Source organism: Gaeumannomyces tritici (assembly GCF_000145635.1).
Source record: "Gaeumannomyces tritici R3-111a-1 unplaced genomic scaffold supercont2.3, whole genome shotgun sequence".
In the NCBI taxonomy this organism is placed as follows: Eukaryota; Fungi; Ascomycota; class Sordariomycetes; order Magnaporthales; family Magnaporthaceae; genus Gaeumannomyces; species Gaeumannomyces tritici.
Window position 1 is genome coordinate 2,947,990 of NW_008804547.1, and position 9,359 is coordinate 2,957,348.

General features: G+C 56.8%; 5 protein-coding genes across 5 annotated transcripts; 4 read left to right on the forward strand and 1 right to left on the reverse strand.

Moving 5' to 3' along the window:
• The first annotated feature begins 89 nt into the window (after nucleotides 1-89).
• On the forward strand, nucleotides 90-1,747 carry GGTG_06121 (clathrin light chain). The gene is made up of 3 exons (XM_009223935.1): nucleotides 90-356; nucleotides 443-654; nucleotides 777-1,747. Exons 1-3 carry the CDS (start codon nucleotides 314-316, stop codon nucleotides 1,224-1,226), a joined length of 705 nt encoding a protein of 234 aa, XP_009222199.1. The 5' UTR covers nucleotides 90-313; the 3' UTR covers nucleotides 1,227-1,747.
• A 142-nt stretch (nucleotides 1,748-1,889) lies between these two features.
• GGTG_06122 (hypothetical protein) lies at nucleotides 1,890-2,499 on the reverse strand (the record flags this gene model as incomplete). The annotated part of the gene is made up of 4 exons (XM_009223936.1): nucleotides 1,890-1,951; nucleotides 2,028-2,088; nucleotides 2,228-2,312; nucleotides 2,495-2,499. The coding sequence occupies 4 exons, from the start codon at nucleotides 2,497-2,499 to the stop codon at nucleotides 1,890-1,892; spliced, it is 213 nt and encodes a 70-aa protein (XP_009222200.1).
• Nucleotides 2,500-2,815: 316 nt separating this feature from the next.
• On the forward strand, nucleotides 2,816-5,776 carry GGTG_06123 (TBC1 domain family member 22A). The gene is made up of 6 exons (XM_009223937.1): nucleotides 2,816-3,078; nucleotides 3,151-3,166; nucleotides 3,285-3,294; nucleotides 3,350-3,466; nucleotides 3,546-4,929; nucleotides 5,005-5,776. The coding sequence occupies exons 1-6, from the start codon at nucleotides 3,037-3,039 to the stop codon at nucleotides 5,263-5,265; spliced, it is 1,830 nt and encodes a 609-aa protein (XP_009222201.1). The 5' UTR covers nucleotides 2,816-3,036; the 3' UTR covers nucleotides 5,266-5,776.
• A 449-nt stretch (nucleotides 5,777-6,225) lies between these two features.
• On the forward strand, nucleotides 6,226-7,600 carry GGTG_06124 (hypothetical protein). Its single transcript, XM_009223938.1, has 2 exons — nucleotides 6,226-6,300; nucleotides 6,372-7,600. The coding sequence occupies exon 2, from the start codon at nucleotides 6,714-6,716 to the stop codon at nucleotides 7,347-7,349; it is 636 nt and encodes a 211-aa protein (XP_009222202.1). The 5' UTR covers nucleotides 6,226-6,300; nucleotides 6,372-6,713; the 3' UTR covers nucleotides 7,350-7,600.
• Nucleotides 7,601-8,732: 1,132 nt separating this feature from the next.
• GGTG_06125 (hypothetical protein) lies at nucleotides 8,733-9,211 on the forward strand (the record flags this gene model as incomplete). Its single annotated transcript, XM_009223939.1, has 2 exons — nucleotides 8,733-8,812; nucleotides 9,130-9,211. The coding sequence occupies 2 exons, from the start codon at nucleotides 8,733-8,735 to the stop codon at nucleotides 9,209-9,211; spliced, it is 162 nt and encodes a 53-aa protein (XP_009222203.1).
• Between the last annotated feature and the right edge of the window lie 148 nt (nucleotides 9,212-9,359).

Below are 9,359 nucleotides of genomic sequence, written 5' to 3' on the forward strand. Positions count from 1 at the left end.
AACTACGGGTCCGGCCCACCGAGCAACCCCTTGACAACTCCGCGGCCAGGTACGTACCTTGACGGCGCGCCAGCTCCATATTGGGTTGGGCTGTTTGAGTGGTTGAATGAACAGATAGATTCGTGCTGCACATGCAAACAATAGCGATCGCATAGCCTCACTCCAGTCTCCGATCTCAACCATCAACACCCGTCCATACCCCGATTGCGCTCCCAAACGAGACGGCAGCTTCGGCAGGATCGCCCTCTAGCTCCGCGCGGCCCAAACGTATCAAAAACACCGCCGGTTTCCATCTGCATCCAGGCGCTTCAAGATGGCGGACAGGTTTCCCAGCATCGACGACTTCGATTCAGGCGGTAGGGTCCCCATTATATGTCCCGACAAGGACCGCGCAAAACACGGATGCACTGGCTAACTGTCATTCCTGTTTCTTTTTACTTAGTTCAAACCGACATCAAGACATCGTCAGAAGACCCGTCAGCCGGCGACTTTCTAGCGCGCGAGAAAGCGATTCTGGGCGAGGACGCCAACCAGTTTGCGACTGTCGAGGACGGCGGCGATGACGACGACGATCTGCTCGGCGGCGGCGGCGGCGGCGACTCGGGAGGTGCTCAGTTCGAGAGCCAGTTCCCAGACCTAACAAGCCCCGGCGAGGTACGTCAATCCGCGCCGGTTTTTCCACGGACTAAGATATGCCGGTGGAGGAAACACCACCTGGATGCGCAGTCGGCGCGCCTCTGTTTGCCCAATCCTAACATTCGGCTCAACCAAAGCAGGGACTGGGAGCGAGCGGCACCATCACCGGCCCCTCGGTCAGCTACAACTCGGGCTTCGGCGCGTACACGGAGGAGGAGGAGGAGCCCGAGGTGGTCAAGGAGTGGCGGGAGAAGCGGGACGAACAGATCGCCAAGCGGGCCGAGCAGTTTGCGCAGCAGCGGGTCGAGACCGTCAAGGAGGCGCAGCAGAACATCGACGACTTCTACGAGAACTACAACACAAAGAAGGACAAGACCATCGCGGCCACGCGCAAGGACGCGGAGCAGTTCCTGGCCTCGCGCGACGACACCACCTCGGGCGGCACCAGCTGGGAGCGCATCGCCAAGATTGTCGACGTCAGCGGCAAGGGCTCCAAGGGCGGCGCCGCAGGCTCCGGCAAGGAGCGCTTCCGCGAGCTGCTCGTCAGCCTGCGCAAGGACGAAAAGGCACCCGGCGCCGAGGGGTACTGATACCGCTTGCACTCGTTTCATATTTTCTCTGGCCGGTGTTGCAAGGCGGTGGCTACACGCTCGCAAGACCCCGGTTGGCAGGTCCGCGTATATTAAATCGCAAAACTTGGGGGCGTCAGGCAGGGACAGGTTTAACAAGTGCCTTTTTATCCGGGTTGTCAGGCTGTGGGGGATACTGCCGCACCCGGTACATCCTTGGAGCGAACTGGTGCTGCTGACCGCCGGTGTATGTGTGTACTGTGTTCTGGAGCTGCGTGGCTCTCAACCAGCGAGGCGGGAGCACTGAGTCTGGCATGCGGGCGTCACTCAAATCGCACATCCCGGATCCACTCCAGGTGCTTTTTCTAGTCAAATAATGAGGAGACATGGGGATATTTATACAAGCAGCATGAGACCTTCGGGATCGCATTGGCCGGGCAGGTAAACCACGTGCCTGTGCGTAAACGCGACTTTGCGAAATAGAGTCGAGGTCAAGGTGATTGAACCCCTGGATTCATACGTGAAATGGCACAGATGAACGTATTGCATGAGCCAACTGAAATCATCCTGTCTATCAAGACGGTGGCCCCACCATTCTTGAATGCATATGGACCACACCGTTACTAGATGGCTCGAGACGCTCCTCCGTCGCCACATCACGACCCTCAAGACTATATAGTCTCTCTACTCCTTGCCCCAGTAGGAGTTGTAGCCCGCAGCCTTCCGACCAAGACCCCACATGCTCACTAAAGGCTCCAAAGTCAGCGCTGGTGCCCGTGAGAGAAATCAGGGAAGCGGGGAGTCGATTCGGGTTCAACATACGGCCGAAGGTTCCCCACATGGCGATGAGGAAGGGGGTGAGCAGGAACTTGCTCCTGGGGTGCTGCGAGATGGTATCACGGCCTGTGTGAGCCTTCTATCCTGCTTGTTGTTTGCTCCCAATGCAGATGGGCGCTATGCAGAGCGTTGCGCCTCGGTGACGTCGTGTCGCACTAGCCGCGGCCAGGGTGGGCAAGACTCACGATCTTCCAGAGGCGCACGTGGTTCCGGTATTGCGCCTGGTAGAAGCGCTGGTACTCGGGCACCTTGTTCTTCGCGTTGACAAAACTGAGACCCCCGCTCTAGTCAGCCCCAAAGCTCTCTTTCTCTCTCCCACGCTCCCACCCGCGATTTTTCCATTTCCCCCATCGTATGATTTTCGGTCGGGTCGCCATTGAGGGTGATTGAGCGCGGCGTCGGCGACGTGCGTTGAGGATCGAGGGAGCTTCGTGTCGGCGGGAGTGACTTACGCCATCTTGACGGTGATTTCGTTCGGGTTCGAGGGCTGGGAGTGGCGTCGGGTTGTTTGAATGGGAGGTAGTGATTGATAGTCAGGTTCGCTACATGACCAAATCCAAATCGCTCTGCACGGCTGCTCCAATCAAGGCTGTGGCCCGCGCTTCTTGCCGGGCGGCCGGGAGCTGGCGAAAACGGTTGGTGCCTGAGGTATCAACACTTTAGGTGTGGCACGCCTGGGCAAACGCGCCCGCCTTACGCCCCACAAATTTCTAAACCGGGCTAACGTGGGGTGTTGTGGTGGTGTGCAGTTTGCTGGCCCCAGCCGCCAGAATGAGGAGGGGCGGTCGGTTGGTCGTGGGCGGGCGGAGCTGGCCTTCGCGACCTTGATGTGAAAGCCGCCAAACGTCCGGCATTGGAGAAGGCTGCTCCATCGGACCGCAAGGCCCTGCCGCAATGCATCCGTCATAAGAGCAGGCCACCCTACAGCACATCGATCCAGATACCCCAAGCAGCAGAGCGAGAGAGGCGCAGCGCACCCTCTCCAAATCCCGCCATGTTTTCCTCCTCAGGGAGTAGCAAGAAGGCCCCTCCGCAGGTAAGGTTCCGCCATGTCAACAAGCCACCCCTGTGACGATCCCCCGGCATATCTGGCTGACGCCGCGAGCAGGAGATGGTGCAGGTCGGTACGTCGAAAGCAAGGCGGGCGCGCCTGTGTCCTTTTGCAGCAATCCTCCCGGCCAGCGACTTCGAAGTGAGATGGGATTGAGCGCTAACCCACCGTCAACGGTCTCGGGTCTGCAGAAAGGACAGAGTATGTGCTGTTGTGACAGTCGTCTCTTCCGGGGCTCAGGCTGACCACTCACCAGGAGCGCCTCCCCTTTCTGGAGGCAACCGCAGAGGTCCCCCTCGAAATCCGGCCGCGATGGCGCCAAGGTCATCGGCGCCGCCTACTCGCACGCCGACATGCTGAAGCTTGAGTCGTTGTGCGTGTCTTGGCGCCCCCTTCCTCTAGCCTCATCTGTTTGCTGATTCTTGGCTGTCTTTTTGTTCTCTTTCGTCAAGAAACGTATCCGGCTCGCGCAGCGCATCTAGCTCCTCGCCGCGGCCGCACTCGCCGCCTTCGGCCACCGCGAAGGCTCCCAAGCCCATCGTCACATCACCTGGGTCCAGGCCCCCCTCGGGTCTAGGATCTCCACCTATCAAATCATACGTCAACTTTCTCTCGAGGACAAACGAAGACTGGAAGATGGACGAGGGCGACGACATGTACGATGATTACGCAGATGACGATGGCGATGACTTTGGACTTCCAAGCCTCTCCAACATGAAGAGGAAGAACAGGAGGGCGGCGGCGGCGCAAGCCAAGGACGAGGCACATACTGGTTCGTCCGGTGGGGGCCTGGGCATCCAGTTTGAGGACACTGGTGACATAGCGATCGAGAGGCCGGCACTGGGATATCCCATGCCAAAAAAGAGCGAGGGCAAGATACTAAGACCACAGTACAAGGACATACTGAGGGATCCCGCCAACGCGCTTCATCTCATCAGCCACCCCCCTACGCCGCCAAACGCCACACCCAAAGAGCTAGACGCAGCGAGCTCACGAATAACGAGGATAAACAAGTTTAAAAAATTATTGCAGGCCTCGACGATCCAACTTCCGGACCTGCGGGAACTCGCTTGGTCTGGCGTTCCCGAGGAGGTGCGCGCCATGACGTGGCAGCTGTTGCTGAGCTACCTCCCCGCGAGCAGCGAGCGGCGGGTCACGACGCTTGAGAGAAAACGCAAGGAATACCTCGACGGCGTTCGCCAGGCATTCGACCGGGGAGGCTCTAGTTCGGGGGGCAACGACGAAGGAGGGAGCAAGGGCCAGGCGGCGACCCCGGCCGTGGCCCCGGCAACCCCCGGGAGGGGAGGCAGGGGCCTGGACGAGGCGATTTGGCACCAGATCAGCATCGACGTGCCGCGCACCAACCCTCACATCGAGCTCTACGGCTACGAAGCGACTCAGCGGTCGCTCGAGAGGATACTATATGTCTGGGCGGTGCGGCACCCGGCTAGTGGCTACGTGCAGGGGATCAACGACCTCGTGACGCCCTTTTGGCAGGTCTTTCTGGGCACGTACATCACGGACCCAGATATCGAGAGCGGCATGGACCCAGGCCAGCTGCCGCGCGCCGTGCTAGATGCCGTCGAGGCCGACACCTTCTGGTGCCTCACCAAGCTGCTGGACGGCATCCAAGACCACTACATCGTGGCTCAGCCAGGAATCCAGCGTCAGGTGACTGCGCTGCGAGACCTAACGGCGAGGATAGACAAGCAGCTGGCCAAGCATCTGGAGGCCGAGAATGTCGAGTTCATACAGTTCAGCTTCAGGTGGATGAATTGCCTGCTGATGAGGGAGATCAGCGTCAAGAACACCATCAGAATGTGGGACACTTATATGGTGAGCAACACCCTATCTCTTCGTCTTGTTTCCTGTATGGGCGAAGCGCTAATCATGGTCGGAATCCATCCTCAGGCCGAGGAGAACGGCTTTTCAGAGTTCCACCTCTACGTTTGCGCAGCTTTCTTGGTCAAGTGGTCGGCCAAGCTGATAAATATGGACTTTCAGGAGATCATGATGTTTCTCCAGTCGCTCCCTACGAGGGGATGGACGGAGAAGGACATTGAGTTGCTGCTGAGCGAGGCGTTCATATGGGCCAGTCTATACAAGGGCTCATCAGCGCATCTCAGGGGGCCCTCGTCAGGGCGAGCCCCCTCGGCTAGCTTCCAGCTCTAGAGTGTTTTGGTGGGCAGGTGGTATTCTGCATTACAAACCAACGACACTCATTTAGTACCACAGTAATTCACGATGTGGCTCGAGACTGGGACATGCTGACACTCTCTACGAGCCACGCCGTTCACGTAACAGCCTTATGTGCGGTCGCAATCGAAGATTGGGCTGCAGTCGCTTTATTCGTCCGGGTGCGTTGGTGTTCTTATTGTGCAGCTTTCCCACAATCTCGGATTCGGGAGAAGCAAATTTTGACGGGAGTATGACCTATCCAGTGCTGCCGCCAACCGATGCAGCTACCTGTAGTTGCTGCTTGTTTGCCATTGTCATTCTTTTTGTCACCTAATAGAGCAATCGTGCAAGCCGCCCCCACCTAGGCTGCTCATCCCTTACAGGCATTAAATTCCTAACAGTGCGATATCATGGATTTCCATCAACAGCACAACACTTGTGAGGCTCCTAGTCGTTGGTGCTCCTCTCTGTACTCGAAGTCATTATATATCATATAAAGTTTGGCTCCAATGGCGCTGGTAGAAACGCGCTGAAGAAGCATCATGAAGTTCTGATGCCCCCAAAAGCAGCAGCAACAGCAAGAATAACAACAACAACAACACCACCACCATACCCTCATCTTCCCCTACATTTACGATACCTCGCTATGATATCCTTGCCCATCCGCCCTACCGCCATGCCAACCTCCACCGCCATCTCCCTTCTTGATTCTGCACCAATCCAAGCCTAGAACAGTCACGGTTGATTGGGACTGCTCCAAGATGAAGGACATCTGCGCCAATTATTGCTAGGCAGTCAACTGCATGGGGCACCAGCGCTCCCTTCCTGTTGGCGGCAGCGATCCGCGGGGTGGAAACAAGCACCAGACGGATTAGGGTCATCAAGCAAGCCAGACCAAATACGGACAGTGGGGAGACGCTGTAAGCACCTCTCCAGATGAGTATCCGTTCGCGGACTCACCATTCGGCGGGCCGGAATGGAATGGTATGCCAACGTCTCTCCGGATGGTACCGCTCGCTCAGCAACGTGGTGAGTTCAGGTCTTTGCTGTTCGACTCTACGTAGACATACTTGCTAAATGACATCTCTACATCACAATAGCACAGGGTGGCATAGTTAGTGGAGTCTACAAGCTTCCAAAAGGCGACACGCTATCGCTGAGGCTCCACAACACGGCAACCATGGCTCAGGATTGGTGCCTACGAACCACGCAATGCGTGAACGATGGCCAGCAGTTTTTCCCCGAGAAAAAGGGCATATTAAAGAAGTCGGAAGCTCTTAACGCCCCCCGCCCCCCGGTATGACTTGAACGACGATACCACTTTCGGTAGCTCCGCCAGCGAGGGAAGCGAGGGAAATTCAGGCCGCCGAAGCGGCGGGAGTGGTAGCCAAGGAAACCAGAGCCCCGGGAGCGGGGGTAGCGATCAAGGCTCCGGCAAGGATATGGCCGATCTGACGTTCTTTTCGAATACTTCGTCGCTCCCAGAAGACGGCAATGTGGGAATCCTTCATTCTCGTCCTTTTCAGCGCGCAGTGGGGGTCAGTGAGCCATGGTTTGTCATCGATCTGGGCGGCATTGTCTCCCAGCTCGTAGAGGGAGACGACGGCCAACGGCTAATGCGGGGTGGGGACGGCACATGCTACGCCTATTATGGGGAGAACGCCGGCGACATCTCACCTCGAACCCCGAAAGTCGCTGGCACACAGCGCCAAAGACCGCTGGCCAAGGGCGAGAAACCCCTGTCTGCCCCAGCCAAAGAGTCGGAAGGCTCTTCCGGAACCTTGCCAGCCGCTGGCAATGGCAAAGGCAAGGGAACGGCCGCCGCCAAGCCCGGCGCTCCGCCTCGCGGAAGGCGCGGCCCGGCATTGAAAGCCTGCCAGGTGCAGGCCGGTGGCTCAAAAGGCGGGCTGGCTGCCATAGCCAAGGGAAAGGGGACTATGGGGGTTATCGAGGGTGCCCGCGCCGCGACCGAGAACAATACCAGTGCAGCAGGGAAAACTGACACCACAAAGAAGGCCAACGCTACGACTATCGAAAGAAATGGCAAGATCCTGCGTCGGATAGTCGTGGCTTTTTAGATGCGCAGCTTTGAGGGCCAAGTTCCGCCCTCTAGTTGCGCGTGCCCACGGCATGGAGCGGCAAGGCTATGGGAGAGACAGACCTCAAGGGTAGGGCAACAATGGATGTCATTGGCTGCTACTGGAGCCGAGATTTACCACAGTGCTAGCCTAGCCCTCACTGACGTGGCCGGGGAGTGATTATCTCTTCTCAACTAGTAGCTATCAGGTTATAGAGGATTTATATTACTCGAGCTATTCTTGCTGTTCTCCCACCGAGAAACTTGTGCTTTTGAGGGAACCCATCGCAAGGTATCTCCCTAGCTTTCAGGCCCAGATCCCCATCCTTGCGCTCCTTCGCCATCACACCGCAAAGGAATGTGAAACGATCCCCCATCGATGAGCAGCACCCTCTTTTGGGACCCAGGTTTAATCACATCGAGTGTGTTCTTTCAGGAATTCTTCTCCGGTTCTACTTGTGTATTGAGCTCTCAAGGACTGCCCGCAGATCCTCCGACCTGCTGCACTTTCCGACTGTCTACTGAACCTGGTATTTCGGATAGATACATTTGATGCATGGCATGCAGAGCGGTTGGTCAGGCTCCTGTTGTGCAGCAAACAATAAGGGCAAGACGTCAAAGACTCAAAAGCAGCACCGGGGCGGGTCACACAGTAATACAGGCTGGCGGTGCGCGCGCGTCTGCAGGTCATGAGGGCTGTACTGGGGCATTTAATGCTACACACGCATAAAAATGAAGAAAATACTCATCGGCGTGTGACACCTTGCCCTCACGTTCTAGCCCCATCGCCTCACCAGTTGCTGGTGACTTGTGGCCCAGCTTTAGGCCGCTAGCCAGCCCCAGGCCGAAAGTTTATCGCCAGGCAGCAAGGCCGTGTTCCTCTTTGCTCATGTGGTCCTCGAGCCCTGCTCCACGTCACCGGCGAGGCTGCCACTCCCTATCCGTGATTTAGACGGGCGGTCCGGGACTCGGTCCCCGCCGGCCAAATCCCAACTCCTCACGGAATTTTCCGCGTAAAGCGAGTTCCGTTTCTTAGAATGCCATGCGCCTAGGCCACTGTCTTGCGGCGTAATCAAATATCCTATATATGAGTTTATGCACTGGGTGGGAATGAGAACTAGGAGATCTGTCAGGCCTGGCCAAGGGCGGAGGAAAAGGCCGAGACGGCGATGTCTCGAGAGTACGCGGCCCGAGGAAAGACGCCACGCCAGATCCCGCCCATTTGGGTGGCCCCGAGGAAATTTCGGGCAGATTAACCGGAAACCGCCACGTGTTGTACGGCGAAGTGCTCTGATGAACGGGGCGTGTGCCTAACCGCGTGGGAGCACGACTGCCACCTCATTTCGTCGCAGATTTCATACCAGGGAGCGGATGTGAACAAACTATGGCTGCCGTCCGGAGTATCGTTGCCAGCCTCTCCTCTGCCATCCGAGTACCACAGACTCTGTGTCACCAAAGGCAAAGGTAAGATATGACAAACCCACGTTTCTGTCACTCGGAGCGGAACCGGAGTGATGGTCTGGGAGTGGTGAATGTGATATCTCGTCCCGTCATGCTGTACCGTCCGTGGTCTCTCCTTGCTCATCACCAGATGCGGTCTCGCCCGTTTCCCCGTGCGACCCGTCCCATATCACGGCCCTGTTTCCCTGTCAATACGGCATCCCTCCCGTTAGTATCTCCCTTCATATGGTTCAGATTGCCGAGAATGCCGGCAGCCGATAAATGAGCAAAAGAAATCTCCGATGCAGGTGACTAGAGCTTTTTTTGTTATATAAAATCAGGTGCCGCTCCGCTAATTTGACGCCTGCACGGCCCTCCGGGGGCAACCGTCAAATTGCCCTGATTTTAATTTTAGTTATTTAAGGCAAAAGAATAGAGTAACATTGCTTTTTTTTTAATGTTTTAACTCGTACTTCGGATAACACAAAAAAGCAATGAAGGCGTCAGCGAAGCCTGAAAGCGTAACTGTTCTTTTTATTTTTATTAATTTTTATTGCTTAACCAGTAATTT